The sequence below is a fragment of the Cyprinodon variegatus genome, unplaced genomic scaffold (assembly GCF_000732505.1).
Source record: "Cyprinodon variegatus isolate N-32 unplaced genomic scaffold, C_variegatus-1.0 Scaffold75, whole genome shotgun sequence".
Taxonomy (NCBI): Eukaryota; Metazoa; Chordata; class Actinopteri; order Cyprinodontiformes; family Cyprinodontidae; genus Cyprinodon; species Cyprinodon variegatus.
In genome coordinates this window covers 1,487,535-1,504,559 of record NW_015150528.1, presented here as the reverse complement: position 1 = coordinate 1,504,559, position 17,025 = coordinate 1,487,535, and the positions used below count along the sequence as shown (strand labels likewise).

General features: G+C 38.4%; 2 protein-coding genes across 9 annotated transcripts in view; one reads left to right on the top strand and one right to left on the bottom strand.

Annotated features, from left to right (window-relative positions):
- The window catches only part of LOC107083466 (F-box only protein 36-like), an 11,663-nt gene extending 9,748 nt beyond the window's left edge, over positions 1-1,915 (bottom strand). Inside the window, 3 exon segments of the mRNA XM_015372713.1 lie at positions 179-294; positions 547-643; positions 1,820-1,915. Coding sequence (XP_015228199.1) covers positions 179-294; positions 547-643; positions 1,820-1,915 — 309 coding nt within the window.
- A 356-nt stretch (positions 1,916-2,271) lies between these two features.
- The window catches only part of trip12 (thyroid hormone receptor interactor 12), a 35,611-nt gene continuing 20,857 nt past the window's right edge, over positions 2,272-17,025 (top strand). For 3 of the 8 annotated variants that reach the window (XM_015372739.1, XM_015372738.1, XM_015372736.1), the window contains exons 1-13: positions 2,272-2,398; positions 4,810-4,956; positions 5,320-5,445; positions 5,622-6,400; positions 13,752-13,857; positions 14,421-14,557; positions 15,594-15,677; positions 15,777-15,872; positions 15,938-16,089; positions 16,257-16,292; positions 16,381-16,476; positions 16,568-16,660; positions 16,747-16,908. In XM_015372739.1, coding sequence (XP_015228225.1) covers positions 4,859-4,956; positions 5,320-5,445; positions 5,622-6,400; positions 13,752-13,857; positions 14,421-14,557; positions 15,594-15,677; positions 15,777-15,872; positions 15,938-16,089; positions 16,257-16,292; positions 16,381-16,476; positions 16,568-16,660; positions 16,747-16,908 — 1,965 coding nt within the window. In that variant the 5' untranslated portion in view covers positions 2,272-2,398; positions 4,810-4,858. Of the gene's footprint in view, positions 2,399-2,702; positions 2,872-4,809; positions 4,957-5,319; positions 5,446-5,621; positions 6,401-13,751; positions 13,858-14,420; positions 14,558-15,593; positions 15,678-15,776; positions 15,873-15,937; positions 16,090-16,256; positions 16,293-16,380; positions 16,477-16,567; positions 16,661-16,746; positions 16,909-17,025 lie in introns of those variants that run through there. The other 5 variants (XM_015372743.1, XM_015372741.1, XM_015372742.1 and 2 more) reach the window with 3 other exon arrangements.

Genomic DNA, 17,025 nt, shown 5'->3' with positions numbered 1-17,025 from the left:
TTGCTTAAATCAGCACAATCTGCGCACAAATCTTGTCAGATTTTCAGAGCTAAAGACCCTAAGAAATGAAAACATAGCTTTAGGATGGATATAATGTAGCATGAATTAATTGAGAAGATAAAGAAAGCAAACCAAGAACCCCTATTAATCTAAAGTGAACATTATTCAAATCTCTCACCTGTAGGATACTATGGGAAACCTGTGCTATAATGGTTGTATCTTTCAGTTGCAGGAAGGAAATAATCCTGAGCAGTACGTCATTAGATAAACGTTTGGATTAGTCGTAATTCCCCTCACCAAAAAATGGTGCCAATGTCATCTATAAAGGAGGTACCATATCATAGCTTTGTATATTCTTGAAAATGTACATAAATAATCAAAAGTAGGGAGCAGAATTTACTTTTCAGTGTACTGCTAGTAGTAGTCTGTTTTTATACATACCTTTGTGATGTTAAATGTACAAAATATGTAAAAGGTAGCAGAATTTGAAAAAAAGAAATGTGTTTTTTTTTCTTTCTGCAGGATATATTATGCAGAGGTACATTATGCAGATATGTTATGTTTCTTCTAACAGCTTTCTAGCAAACACTTTGATAATAAAACATTGATCTTCATATTTTTGACATTTAGGATGTATAAAAAGCTTAGAATCAAATCATTTTTATTTGGGTAGGACAATCCTATATTGACATTTTATCTAGTTATCTGACGGTAAAATGAGTGCTTTATCTTCCTCGCTTAAATTCCTTATTCCTATACCTGGTGGCAAGATGACTTCAGGCCTTTGGCCTTGTTTGTCACTGTTCTTTTGTTTTCAATTGCATATTACTGCTACAACTACAACAGTGGTTGAATGTAATAACTAACTATTTTCAGACTTAAGAAAGATTAAAACAATTCTGCTGTTAAAGAGGACACTTTCTGGTTTTTCTTTGCTACTATGAGAAATAGGCTTCTGTAATAATGTCATATTTATAGAATAATGAAAAAGAAAGTTAGGTTTTACAAAATGCAAAATCCTCAAAGCTCTGATCAATTGAAAGATCAAAGTGTTTACTTTTCACTTGTTTTAATTTTTAATTACACCTATTCCATGGGAATTTGCAGAAATGTTTCTATTTCAGTGATACTGTACAATTTTAATTGTGTCTTAATGTAAGATTTTTGTTCCTTACAATGAATAGATACAGTCAGACTGATAGTATTTTTACCCAAAATGTTGTGTAAGGAGATTAACAAGTATACTCTGGTTTTGGAAGATCACCTCGATATTCACATTGAGGAGAAATTGTCAACAATGTCCATATAACCTTAAATTAAAACACATGAATAAACAAATAAACTAGGGCTGCAACTAACGATTATTTTGCTAAATTAATCTGTATATAATCAGATACCCAAATTGTTCCTCAAAAAAGACTTTTTACAGAATTATATCAGGTGAACCTAAAACTTTTCCCCCTGAGGAGTTCTCGATAGAGCATATTGACGAAAAAGATCTTTTAAAATCTCAAATGCAAAATGTTTATATATTTATTTACAATGTTGGTATAATTACTGCTCTAAGTGGGCCGCTCTGTCAGCTAAAGGCATGTTTTACAGTCTTTATACTCCATTTAACGATTAATTAATTACTAAATGAGTTTAACATTATTTCAATAATCGATTAACCCGATTTAATTGTGTCAGCCCTAAAATAAACATACTTAAAGAATCAAGCAAATCACTGACATTTTAATTGTAAGATATGTAAAGAATGAAAGGATTCAGGCAAGAGCTTTTCTGGGTTAATACTGAAAAAAGGACACAATTACTGTACCTCATTTCTGGTAATTACAAGTTGGTAAAAATCTTTAGAAGGCGGTAGACCTTGACCACTAATTTCAAACAGTTGTTTCACCCTCAACGACACCATTTCGGACGCAACTGTAACCATGACAACTAGAAAAGCAATGGGCAAATAAATTAATCAGAGGAGGAACGAGTTTAAAATGCGTTTTGTATGGGTGAAAGGTAAGATAATAGTAATTGCGAGCAGGTAAAAAATATGAATAGAGTTGTATGAAAGGGGGGGTCACGACCCAGCGGATTGATACTGTATATTTGTGACAAGGTAATGTTACCAGTGTTTAACGAAATTCGGGCGCGTGTGTTTAAAAAAACACTCTGTATTCTTCAAAAGTAAACGATTTTTTTAACTGAAAGCCTGCGGCTGTATGCGATGCACTTTTCTCTCGACTCGCATACAGCAGATGAAAATGCATATAGTTCCCTAGCGGATGGATAACGCGGATGTTTATTGCAGTTGTAGGCCGCTCAGCTGATGCAAAGCTAGCTGGGTAGAGAGAGAAAAGAGGAGCAGTGCAGTCTGTTACAACTACAACACTGGAACAAATAGGTAACAACAATACTTGAAATGGTAACATTTTCAGTGACATCTCAGTCAGTAGACATTTGAAATGATTCAATGTAGATTCGTATCAGTAGAATTGTGATTCGTTGCCGTAGAATTATCCCGAACCCCCTTCCTGCTTTCCTGTTTTTTGTGTCTAAAATGTATCAGTGGCCATTTCTTTTTTTTTTTTTTTTGCAACATAGCGAGGTCGTGCTTCCCTTTTTTTGTTTTTCTGAGTTAATATAGTTGGAGTTAAATGTTTTAAATGAGAAAATCAGAGTTTTATGAAGTGTATTGATACCCTTATTTGTGAATCCCATCCTGTTGAGCTGGCAAAGCGCTAGCCAGTGACAACAAGGGAAGCTCTTATTGATTAGCATACCAAGGTTAGCTGCTACAACGCTCTTGGGTGATTTAACGTCGCTTTAACGTAACCTACGTGACTGTCCCGCGGAGGCTAATTCTGTTTTGATAAGGTTAGTATTTCATAAGTCTGAGAACTTTCATTTTTGATAACAAACAACAACGTATAAACAGATTTTTTCTACTTTGTGAGCTTACCAACGAACGGTCATTGGGGGGAGCTATGTTGCATGGCTAAGCTCATATTAGCTTGCTAATAATTAACTAGCATCGACGTTTGTCAGTTTGGCCCCAATATTAGTATTTTTCGGCTTTTTTTGGTCCTATTTTCTTAAACTCTAACGAAGAGCAGTGTGTTTTGTTAACACGTTTTTGTACAACTTGTTTTCTCTACGCTAGCATTAGCTACAGCCCCGGACATTGCTGCAGTGAGAGGAAACCCTTGGCCTTTAGTAGGATAAGAAAACATCGGTTAGGCTATCATATTTAGTTAAAGGTGACTAGCAGTACGGATGTACACGACAACTAGTTTGACAGTGTTAATAAGAATGTGTCGTTATATTTGAGTTTTTTTGGCCCTGTCAATCGCGTATTCAGTGTAGTATTTCGCTGCCAAGCATCATAAAGGTAGGTTGCCGCATTTTGGTCCATCAAATCTATTTTCGCTGTCTTTAAAATTGTCATCCATACTTGTGTGTCATAATAGCCCGAATACCCACCTAGCTAGCCACATAGCTTTATTAAATCAAACCGCTTTTGAATGACGATCCATCCGATGCTGCCATTTTTTTTGGTACCTAGCTTACCTCAAGTAGTTATTTTCTCTTTCGCGAGGCTATCTAGCCAGTGTTTAAATAGTACATTATAATACTTTTACATAACAACTAACAACCGAGATAACCGTTAAAATATACCCATGAGATAAGTGGCTAAATAGGTTGACAGACCGGTACTCAAACTACGCAGTTCAATGCAACAGTGCTACATTAGCCAGAGCAACTTTCATAGTTTCATTTGTTCAGGAGAGCGTTTTTCTTCTTGGGATACTTTACGGATTGTGGATTTCGCAGTTAGGATGTTAACTTTTCTCGGGCAACTATACAAAGCGAATCGGCTGCTGTCAAAACGTGTGAGATGATGAGGAATGAGTGGCTCGACATGCTAACGTTGCTCGGTGATGCTAAACAACTACGTCAGAAACACGGGCCTTATGGAAATCGTAGGTGCAAAACAGGACACAGTTTTTTACGTTTTATGCATAAAAAAAGAACAAAGATGATATGGCGATTAAAAATGTGAGATACTTGGTGTGAAATGGTAATCACATTACTGGCCAGTGGACATGGCAGTTGTCAGGAGGGCTCAAATAACAAAGACAAGGATGCACTGTCAGTGCAGGCCTAACGTGGCCCTGAGAGCTTGGGGAATGTGGCGTATTTGTCATCAGATTCATTATATCATGTCTTCAGTTACTTAATTTGGCAATACTTGGATGCATTTTCCATAGCCAAAAGCATTTAGATTGTAACATATCATTTTATTTACAAATAATAAATCCAGCAGGATATGTTAATGTGTGCTGTGGACAACATGCCCTAGAAAATATAGCATTTTGGCTTTAATTAAATAATCATGAAATAATTTTATGGTACATTGAAAAGATGTACTAAAGAAATTGGCATGAATAGGGTTTCTACTTGAAGAGTTTCAGTTGATTTAATTAACTTTTGCATCAAAGCAATGTGAATTACAGTGAATGAATCGTTTCTGGTCTTAGATAAAAGATTTTGATTACATCACCTGTGGTTTTGTGGCTATGAACATGAGGTTTATTTGTTGACAACAGTCCCTTTATCACTAATTGGATTAGTTTTCCTTTTCTTTTCTTTTTTTTTTACAAGCTTACATGCATTTTAATCAAGATGTTTTTTTTTTTATAAAGTAGGGAATCTGAAATAAAAGGGAGCTCTAGCATAATTCTACAAATATGCCTGTTTATTTTACTTCACATTTTTATTTTACTGTTTTCTACTCACTTTGTTTTGTTGTAGTGAATGGTTGTGTCTAGAAAGGGTATGTCCCTTCAGGAGAGAGGTGCCAATGTCCAACCGGCCTAATTCCAATCCAGGGGGGTCACTGCGCCGTTCACAGAGGAACACTGCTGCGGCCCAGCCACAAGACCACACAGTAGCTGGAAGGTAAGTCCTTTTTGTACGTTTTCTGTCTGCTTTCAGAATCTATAAAAATCCCCCATTTTTCTTTTTTCTCATTAAATCTACTGTGAAGAGGGATGTTTAGAGTTTTACTTCAGTGATCACAGTAGAACATTTTACCCAGAAGTGAATGTACTTTTGCTACAAGACATGTCGCTCCTTTTTTTAGTTGGATGTGATCAAGTCTGGTTTAAGCTGTTTTTGATGTTACTCCAGAGGAGTCGGGTGACTATAGGAATTGGCATTTCTCTCTTTATTAAAACATTTTAGGGATTAATCAACTCTTTCATATGGGCTTTTTCTAGAAACCCACAATGTTCCTTGCTCTTTTAATGTCCAACCTTACAGATTGCAGTCAGAGCAGGTAAAACATAAACCAAATTCCCCACCTGAAAGTAGAAGACCTAATTCTAAGGCTCCCAAAGCCTCTGCCAGCTCAGCCACTGGCCAGTCCAGAGGGCACAGCTCAAGAAGGTACCCCTATTTCCTACTTGGTACATAGTATGTGTGTCTATCAAGGTTTGGGCTACAGTCATCTGTGTCATGTGTATTTTACACATTAGTTTACAATATTGAATAGGCATATTTTCTATCTGATTTCCTGAATTCCCCAAGACATTGGATATTTCTTTTTCTTTCCAACCTTACAGAAGCGGTCTTACCCTATCCGTGGCTTCGTTTGTGTTACAAGACGACCCAGAGGCTGCAGGAACATCTGAACAGGAACGACCAGGCCACCAGTCAAAGAGTGAGGGCACCCGAGGGCTTAAACGAAGTGAAGCTCTTGACCAAATTAGTGTCCTTGGACCCACCCCTGCCAAGAAGCCCAAATTGGTTCCAACATCCAAAAGCAATACCTCAGAGACCAAGAAAGGTCCAGCTAAGTCCAAGAAGAGACAGGCTGCTTCAGAGGCTCCTGCATCGACAGGTCGAAGTCAGAGCAAGAAGAGTGCTGCCTCTCCAGTTCCAAAACGGAAAAAATCTGACTCTTTCCCAGGTCTAAGTAGCACCACTGGGTCTCTACCCAATTGTACCGAAGGCAGAACTGCAAAACCAACCAAGCTGGCGTCTAAATCGGCCGCCTCAGCCAAAGCTGGGTGTAGCAACGTGACAGACTCGTCCTCTTCTGCCTCCTCTTCCTCCTCTTCTTCTACCACAGGCACCAACAGTGCTGCTACGCAAGGCGCTCGTTTGAAGCAGGGAAAAGATCAGACAAAGGCTCGTCGTTCCAGATCAGCATCCAGTCCCTCCCCACGCCGCAGTACACGAGACAAGGAGCAGGCCAAAACTGCCAGCTCTTCAAAATTTGAGTGGGCAACACGCTTTAACCCCAAAGTTAACTTGCCAAAACCCAAACTTTCCTTACCTGGAACTTCCAAAACTGAGACCTCCAAACCTGGGCCATCTGGATTACAAGCTAAACTAGCAAGTAAGTTGTGCAACCGTTTACGTGTGTGTGTTTGTGCTTGCATGGATGGATATGCAACACCTTTGATTGCTTGGGATTTATATCCAAACCAACTTCACGGTCTCCATTACAAATCCTGACTTTATAATCACTTAAGAATGTTTAATACGCCTCATGAGCTCCAGGATGTTTATAGCACAACATCCATTACTCAAAATAATAAACTAAAGACAAAGAGTTTCTTAAAGCATCACCATATTAATGAATAATAACATTTCTGTGCACCAATGCAGTTTAAGGCAATATCTTATGGTTAAGCTGAATGCACACAAAAAAACTTATCTGCATTAAGTTTTCTCCTGCATAGCAGAACAAAATTCATGAAAATATCTGGATGCAAAAAATTTGATTTTACTCTTTCACATCCCTCCTTTATCACTTTTCATTGCACGATTTAGGCATGCCCCACAGAGCTCTTCTAAGCTTCAAAGCAGAGCAGAATAGACCATTTTAGATATAAATTAGGACTGGACCTAATGTCTGCCGAGTGCATGGCGGAACAGAGGCGGAACAGGATTTCTGTGGCTCCTTGAAAAAGTTTTACATTTACACTAATTTTCAGGCCTTAAAATTATTTTAAATAAGTCTTCTTTAATCTCACCCACATGATCCTACCTCCAGTTCTCAGTAGAACGCTCTGTGACATGGAGTTGTACTATATTGAATATATATCTACAACTTCAAACATGCAGGTAGCCAATAATCTTTCATGTTATTGGCTAGGCCATGGGGCGTGATGGTCCATGGCTGGAAACAGAAGTGGTGTTGTAGTCGCGGGGAAATGCAAAGTTAATGGCATTATACTGTGAAAGGCGTGAGATGGATGACAGCTATCAGTCCATTCTGCTTCTCTGTCCCAAACCCACCACTGATGGTGTAATGACCTCCGAATAGTCTTTGGATCGCTACCTACAAACAAGGGGAGGATCTCTGGACCCACCACAAAACACTGCATCGTAATTGTGTCTTAAATTAATTGGAAACCATGAGACGCAGAATAAATTCAGGGTACAACAGATTTCAACCCAGTTTTAGACTCCAGATATGTTTGAGTAAAACAGGCGCAGTTGCCATCGGCTACAACTCTCAAATTCAGGTAGTCGAAAGGACAGCTGTCAGAGCAGGACCTGCTGTGGAGGAAAGAAAATATATATAAATTAAATATTTTAAATATTGCCTTTTCTACTTGTTAAGCATCATACTTAAGTTTTATAGAATTATCTATTGTTACAATGGATCATTACTGGTCCGTCATCCTTACAGATTTTTCTTCACTGTTCGGCATATAAGTGGTCTACGGATTAGTCGACCTAAATAAATAAATAATAAAGAGGTGTGTTCACGTGGACAGTGGCTGTTCAGTCCAATCAAGTAACACAGAGAGGTGATCATGGCTTGCAGAGGAAGAGTGGAGCTTGAAAAAGAACCTGCGTCATTTAAGTCTCATGTATGGAAGTATTTTGGCTTCCATGTCAAATACAGTTATGTTGAAGGAAAGATGGTGGGCAAAACAATGATGGCGCTGTGGCATTAAAAAGCCATGAGAGTAGAAATGTGTATATGAAGAACTGCATTCTACTTGGATGTAAAATAATTGTCGTCATGGCTTTGCCAAGCTGCTGCCTTCCTTTGTGAAGCAGGAACAAGACTAATACAAAGTGAATCCAGTAGAACTTTTTACTGCCTACCTGGAATAAGTGACAATAGTTGAATAAACTTTTAGCTCTCAAAATGATATTGGTACCCAATTTGTTGTTACTCGCCGATACCGATACCACCAATTTAGTGCTGGCCCCATCCAATACTGGTATCAGTATCAGTGCAACTCTAATGGCAACCCAATTGAAGTTGCATCATCTGGGCTTATAAGCACCTGCGACAGGATCAAAGACGAGAGCTGCTAAACAACCGCAGTATTTAAACAGCCTTTAGCGGCAGAATCAGACTGAGCTAAAGCTATAATGCTATCTGAAGTTTTATAGCTGCACAATGTATTTTCCGAGCTGTAAGAGAACGAATTCATTGTAGAAAGATGTTTTTACGTGTACATTTTTTTCCAAAGCAAATTAAACAAGGTTGCAAAGTGGTTTCAGATGGGTACAAGTTTTACACCTGATATAACATTAAGACAAGAATTCTGGTTTGTCATACAATAGTCTGATAATGCTGCTAATAAAGTTTGGATTCCCAGAAACTGCTGAATGCTAGGATTTCAAAACTGCAGTAAACCATAAAACAAGGTGTGCTGAACTGAAGCACACCTTGTTGTTGTGCACAAATTGCCCCCCAATTCATTGCTGGGAACCAAAATGTGAGAGAAGCAATTATCTTTCCAGCTACAGACTGACTGTGGGGAAACAGCAATATCTCTACAGAGAAAAAGGATAAAAAAACTTAAAAAAAAAAAAAAAAATGTAGCAGAATAAGCACTCTGCTCTAACAGTATTTCCAGTTTTGGATCATTTTGGAGCTGGATCTGTACTACTTCTGTATGTACTCTTTAACCTAGAATTGTTCACATCTCAGGGAGATTTTTAGTCAAACTTATGTTTCTATTAAACAAATTTTTTTTTATTTTTAAGGAAAATGAGGCAGGAAACCCTAATAAAATAGGAAAATGTTCTAACTTGCATGTTTTTGTTTAAAGTCTTGTCGTAATTAATGGCAGGCTCTTGCCCCTTCAACTGGTATTTTGATTTGTTTTTGATGGGCAACAGATCTTTAGGTTCGAAGCCCAAAAGACACTTCAAGGAGACAAAATGTGGGTTTCCTTAAATAACAGAAATATGAAAAGTGATGGCTTTAATCTGCTTAACATAATGTAAATAAAACAGTAGTAGAGCTGTGGCTGCTACTCCCAGGAGATTGAATGCTGCTATCCTCACCCCTGAAAACGACTTAAAACAGACATTTTAGTATTTTTTTTACAGGTGGCACCATCTGTGACTACTGGAGGGAGCGGGTTCATCTATGTGTTTGCATGTCATTTGTCTACATGCCAAGAAGGAACTCTACTACCGGTATATTGGACAGATGTCTAAGTTTGTGAACACATTTAAACCCAGGAACGTATGTTTGCTCTGATTGGTTTACAGGGTTTGGTTTTATAGACACTGATAAAAATCCACTAACCGTCTTGGTTATATGTAGACAAAGGATGGACAAGCTTCTGATTTGGGGTCTTAAGTGGGATGCAGAGAGATGCAGATAAACACTTTTATTAATGTCTTTTTGTCAGAGGGTGGCGGGGGGTCATCTTCAACACAAACGGCACAACGACAACACTTCACTTTAGAAAACACAGACCATTACAACTTTATCAAAGCCTCTTTATGCAGTTCGAGAGACAAAGGTACTTTTTTGCCTGGAGTTTTCCCACAATCTTTTGATAGGGATGATATTTATGGGCCTAATCGCACAATGTCTTTAGATGTTTACATTTGTGAACCCTCACCAGCAGGAGCTGCTGCGCACTCTGTCTTTACCTTGTAGTCACAAATTTTTCCAAGTTGTGCCATGCGAAAATTCTGTCCACGCTGAGTGGTGTGGAAGCCTAAAATGACTTGATCTTGCTGCGCAGACGTGTCAAAGATAAACCAAGCTTATAATGTCTTCTTATGGCCATTTCTAATCCCTTTACTGTTTCTTTTTATTTTTTTTTATACTCTTTTTCTCTCCTCCCTATTTCTGTAGGTCAGGCTCAGTGCATTTCATATAAAATCGTCTCTAAATTCACATTTCCTCTTTGTTCAGAGAAATTCCTTCGAGTAGAGGTTTTACTCGATTTTTAAAAAAGTCTTATCGCTTTTATGTGTAACGTGTTTAACTTTTAAATTTAAAAGATGCTAATTCTTTATTAAGATGATTGACCGTATGGTTATGTTAATGTTTCAAGGTGCACAATTCTTTTTTGTTTCTAAGACATAGAATATCAAAAAATGACCGGAGGAGTAAATGAAATAAATTTCATAAGGTACTAATCAACTGTTGGTATGTTTTCAGAAGCCGCTTACTCTGTCTGGGGGGGTTTCACTGAGAGTGATAAAGAAACTATTTTTGCCTCTTAAATTGAGTGACGGGGAAAAACAAAATTTTGTTCAGATTTGCCCATCATGAAAGTCCATTAAATTCACCTGCTTTGACTGTAAATCAGTATCTTGTTTAACCATGTTAATGAATTAAATCCTTCCTTAAAAGCATTAATTAAAGGAATGGGGGGGGGGTTGTGCATGAGCAGGGCACTGCTTGCTTCATCCCTGGTTGTACATTAAACAGGGTGCATCCTTGTTTACCCTTAGGGAGAACCAGTCATTCTAGAATAACGAGCCAAGACATTGAAACAGGTTGAATATCTTTCATTTTGAGGTTGGTCTCACTCTTAACAGTCCAACATAGCTGGAATATCTCAAGATTACGATCAGAACTACAACCCATCACCCTTAAAAGTTTTCTGAAGGGGAACATGGGGTCAAAAATCAATTCTTCATAAATGAAGGATTATGAAAATATTGTTAACCTAAGGACAAAATCTTTTGACCCTCCAGATGAACCTTCACAGCCTACCACGGGGTCACGGCATTCACCTTAAAGACCTCTGGTCTAGGCCATTTTCATGCATAAAAAAAGGCTTTGATGGAAACCATTCATTGGACTGTATGTTAAAGCTCATTGTCGTGCTGGAATGTAAACCTCTTCCACCCTCTCAGGTCTTTAGCGACCTCTTTAGGATTGTGTTAGGGCTGAAACAATTAATCGGATTAATTGTGATTAATCGATTATTGAAATAATCCTCAACTAATTTAGTAATCAATGAATCATTAACTGGATTATAGAGACTGTAAAACATGCATTTAGCTCAGTAATTATACCAACATTGTAAAAAAAAAAAAAAAATTTGCATCTAAGATTAATGCAAAAATTCTTCTTTCAATATGCTCTATCCAGGACTCCTCAAGTGGAAAATGTATTTCACCTTGTTTAATTTTGTAAAAAATCTTTAAGGAACCTTTTGCTATCCGATTATTAATCGAAAAAACAATTGACAGATTAATCAGTTTGTAAAAAAATCAGTAGTTGTAGCTCTAGTTTGTTTTAACTCTGCTTTTGACCAACTCTGACCTGATTTCACTGTATTTTACTTTTAAGCTATATTTACTAGTTAAGTGACTTAAAAATAATTGCTCCCCCTGGACATTAATTTGAGGGTACTAAAGAAAGTGGGCTTCAACACAAAGACCATTCTACCCCTAAAAAATATTTTTTTTAATTGAAGATTATGCAGTACTTTGTGTTTTCCTTCTGCAATAAGTCCAAGTAAAATACATAGATGATTGTGGTTGTTGGAAGTATAAGTAGACAAAAAAGGTAAGAGAAGACAAAACCTGACACCTAGCTGTATGCTGTTCATATGCCTGTCACCAAACAGTATGGGTTAGTAATGAAGTTGGCTTATTTATATCTGAAACCAGGAGCTACTTAAAGAAGGTTATGTCTTTTATATTTCAGCTTGAAATTGAGCAAAGTGTGGTGCTGAGATGAGCAAATACAAGCGCTATTGTGTGTGGAACAGCTGCTTTTCAACGTGTGTAGCTTATATAAGCTCTTCGTCTGTAAATTTCCTGTGTACCTGTAGGAGCAAGTGTCTCTAAAATAATTCACTATTTCCTCCACGTATGAAGCGCTGCTTTCCTCTGTCACACAGAACTAGCAGCTGACTGTACAGTTAAAGTTAAGTAAACTTAAGTCAAAAAGTTACAGTTTGACTTTTTGACTTAAGTTTTTTAACATGTAGTTTTTGCATTTCTTCACAGTTGTTTAATTTTAAAGAACATGACGTACTACTGGCATGGCATGGAAATTACTCCAACTTTTTACTGTTGGTGTCATGCGCACTGAGGCTGTAATTAAATCGTCAGGCAGATGTCTTAAGGAAAGCGAATCGCACTTCTGTTTCAAATGTCATGAAATAGATATGACTTGATACTAAATGGTACAGAAAACTGCAATATCAAGTCAAAATCGATATAGAAGATACATTGCATCTTCTACCAGATTCTGTAGACTCTGCCTTCTTTCTGCTCCTTCTGTTTTATACTGATGATTACCATAACTGGTAGCTAGACAGCAGCACAAGTTCAGTTATTGCCATGGTGATTCTGTTGGGCTTGGTTACATATATTTCATTATTCAGAAAATGTTAGAATTAAAGTAAATGCTGTTGTTAAAATGTTGATCTTGAAGTTTTGTTCAAGTTTTGTTGTTGGTCATTTTTTTAGTGCACTATGTGGAAAATGTCCGCCCACATTCAGGAATATAATAATCTGAACAAAATTGTGTACATTGAGAAGGAGGCGGAGGATAGCTTGGGTTAGTTTGGGCTCTAGCTGCTCTAGGTGAGGAACAGAGTAGTGACCCAAGAGAACTCTGTGTCATGGGCTCTGGCCCAATTGGTAAGACCCCTCCTAAGTTGCTTCTCACGTGTTGGACCACCAGCTGACGTGAAGTATGTTTGAGGGTAGGGAAGGACTAACAACCTGCTTCTCTCAGAAAGGGAGAAAAGCTTCATTATTCTTTATCTATTAAGGCAAATATTTTATCCTTTCATCTAATGGTGAGTTTCATTTCCAAATTAATTTATAATTACTCTTCTTTTCCTTTTTAATGCATGATAATTTTTGCTCTAACAGGATTATTAAATTAAAATGTTTGCTGCGGTACAGCAGGAAGGTTTTTTATTTTATTTAGTAGAACAGGTTAAAACCCTTGTAAAACTAGCTTAAAAGTTAAAATAATTTAGATTGAGCTGTTCTAAAGGGCAAAGATCGAATAAAAAGCTAAATAAAGTACAACAGATCTGCTTGTGTGCAATTTGTTTGGTCTAAAACTTTGTTAGTCTTTAGTTGTGCAAATCCTTCTGAGTAACAGATCTAGCATGAAGGTTGTTCTGTCATAGGGCCATGGTCGAGTTGCTATTAATAACTCCTTTGGCTGCTGGTATAGGCGTCTAAACACACAGCACAAGTCTTGTGAATAAATAATGTGAGGCGGTGCTCTGTATCTACTTTTGTCCTAAAAACTTTTGACTGACTTTTAATGAAATTTGGATTAGAAATTTGGTTGAATTTCTTTTTTCTCGAATCTACAATCTGTTTAAAGTTTGTATTTGTTTTTTGTTGTCTCCCCAGGTCTAAAACATACTGTTTTCTGTTTGAATATGGATGCACAGCTTCCATCTCATCAAATATATTCCTGGGCAAAATGCTATCTTAGTTAAAGGTCTGTCTAAGCAATAAATCTGTTTGTTCTACCTCAGGTTTAAGGAAATCCACAAAGAAGCGTAGCGAGTCTCCCCCAGCAGAGCTCCCCAGTTTTCGGCGGAGCACACGCCAGAAGACCACGGGCTCCTGCGCCAGCACCAGGTAACATATGCATTCATGACTTTTAATCATTGTTCGAAAAATTACAGGAGATTATTGGGTGCAAAGTAATGATGAAAATATTTTGTATTCTAAGTTATTAATATTTTGTCCTGTAACAGCAGGAAAAGCCCTTTGCCATTATGCCGTACGGACTTTAACCTTTAAGTTCAGACATGAACACTGCAAAGATTAATTTGACCCATATCTTCTGTAGAGATTTTGCTAATTTCCCTAGTGCTACTTGGTAAGGAAAATAATATGAACAGCTTAAAAGGAGATTTCAACTTGTAAAGGATTCATTAAAAGTGTCATTCTGGGCATGTTGTGCTGCGTAGAAGTGATTTCACATCTGGTGCTTGGTCCTTCAATTTGTCCCAATACATTATATAGCTTAAAGACCACCTTCTTCCATGCATCTTGAATGTGTTCACAGTTGTTCTTAAGCACTGTCCAGTCAAAATCAGATCACTGAGTGAGTGCATGTAGGCCAGGTGTGAGGGTGCTACAGTGTTTCCTGCACTGTCCCTTGTTATGCCCACATTTTTATTGTTCTCATTTTCCAGTCGGCGGGGCTCAGGCCTGGGCAAGCGCGGGGCAGCCGACGCTCGCCGACAAGAGAAAATGGCCGATTCCGACAACAACCAAGATGGGGCCAATTCATCAGCTGCTCGCACTGATGAGGCATCCCAAGGAGCTTCAGGTAAAAACGACTACCACTTAAGCCACGCCAAAGTTTTTGACTTTAGACAGAATAGACATAGAGACTAGGGAACAACAAAAACACTCTTAAGGCTCCTACATACTAGCATATTGTGAGCTGAGCAGAGTCTGTACATGCGTCTCATCATCGTTTCTCATGGAATATCCCTTCCCGCACTACCATGGCATCGATGGATGAGTTTGCCTTAAAAACAAGAGAAAATCTTAGGTTTGTGCCTTTTCTCCTTCCACACCTTTCTTCTTCTGAAGCAGAAAGAGGCTGTTAAGCTCTGGGTCGTTATGACTGACTGCTTTGAGCAGTGTGTTGCTGCTAGCTCTCTCCTGGGGATCCTTGTTGGCTGGTTACATTTAAAACAGTTTAGTACAGATATTTGTTCCTGGCAAGATGTATTTTCCTACAATGCGCTGTAATTAGACACTTTTGGTCACTGAAATATTGCTTTGCACACATTGGTCTGCAGGTTTCCTTGAAAGCGAGATTGTCACAAGATTTGTGAATTCACAAACTCCTAAAAATACATCTTGGCAGAAGCCAGCAGATGCATTAGCCTCGATACAGAAATATTCAGATCAATGAAATGCAGGGATGTGTATGACGTCAACCTGCCAAGCAAAACAAACATGGCCGTGAAAAACGAGCAAAAGGACGCAATCATTGCCTTTGTGGATGGGAAGATGTTTGCGTGTTTCCCTCCCAAACAATTTGGTAAGAGTTAGATTTATCAGTTAACTTTGCTGTGATTGGCTAAAAACTCGACATAGGAGGCAGATCCCTAATCAACTCAATGTAATTTACTGAATGTCCCTCCCTTTTTTCGAACTATTCCTACATTATGCTTCCCAGATCGGTACATGTAGTTCAATTTGAATTCTTTATGGCATTAATTTAGCTTATGCCAGGTTAGTCTACGGGAAATCCACCTGGGGTCTGAGCTGACAATGCAATTATGTGGGAACCTTTATTGTACCATAGTTGAAGAGTTTTAATAAGATGTTGTGTGTTTTTGGCTTCCCAGCTTCAAGCTCAGTTGCCGGAGCAGTGGGCATGACCACTTCTGGTGAGAGCGAGTCTGATGATTCAGAAATGGGAAGGCTTCAAGGTTTGTTCACATTCACTCCCTGGTTTTATCTCACATTGGCTATGAAAGCCAACACCAAAGTAATTATGCTAACTCCATGAACCTTGGTCATCCTCATAGCTCTGCTGGAAGCCAGAGGACTCCCACCACATCTTTTTGGCCCCCTGGGACCCCGCATGTCGCAGCTGTTTCACAGGACCATAGGCAGTGGAGCCAGTGAGTACAACCTTCCTACATCCAACATGGTCTGTCAACTTAACTAACTCCTCTTCTTGTTTTAGGTTCCAAGGCCCAGCAGCTACTGCAAGGCCTTCAGGCCACAGGGGATGAATCTCAACAGCTCCAAGCTGCCATTGAGATGTGCCAGCTGTTGGTGATGGGCAATGAAGAAACGCTTGGTGGTTTTCCTGTCAAAAGTGTGGTGCCTGCTCTGGTAAGTCCTGCCTACTCTCATTATTGGCCTTTTAAAACGTAATGGCATTGGCTACACAAGCTATGATTACTTCTTCTTTTTGAATAAATATTTTTCCACAAATAATACTGTAATATTTAACTAATCTGCTTAGTTTATTACAGTTAATCATTCACTTTCTTTTACAGATTACACTGTTACAGATGGAGCATAATTTTGAAATTGTAAGTATGATTGAGTTTTTTTTTTTTCTTTTACAATCAATTTATTCTCTAAAACATCTGACTTCCTTGTGCTGCTCTGTGTGTACAGATGAACCATGCATCACGTGCGCTCACTTACATGATGGAGGCGCTTCCACGGTCATCTGCTGTGGTGGTCGATGCTATTCCCGTCTTCCTGGAGAAGGTAAACGCATTACTTCCTGGCTTTACAACCGCCTTTGTTTTTATTTTATTTTATAAAGCTCATGGCATTTCTTATATTGTGTTCTTTACAGCTTCAGGTGATCCAGTTCATAGACGTGGCGGAGCAGGCCCTCACCGCCTTGGAAATGTTGTCAAGGCGACACAGCAAAGCAATCTTGCAGGCTGTAAGTATTATGCACACTTTTTGTTATCTTTTCATTTATCTACTCTGACTTTCTAGGACTCTGATATAATATGTCTTTGCTCTCAGGGCGGGCTCGCTGCCTGCCTCCTCTACCTGGAGTTCTTCAGCATCAATGCCCAGAGGAATGCCTTGGCCATAGCAGCAAACTGCTGCCAGAGCATTACCCCAGACGAGTTCCACTTTGTTGATGATTCTCTCTCACTTTTGACTCAGAGACTCACACATCAGGTGTGTATGCTTTAAATAAAAATGAATGATTGAAACTTGCATTGTTGTTCCAGATGTAATCAGAAGACTTTAATTAATGCTACCTGTTGTTTACTGGGTCATTTCCTTTGATTTGTC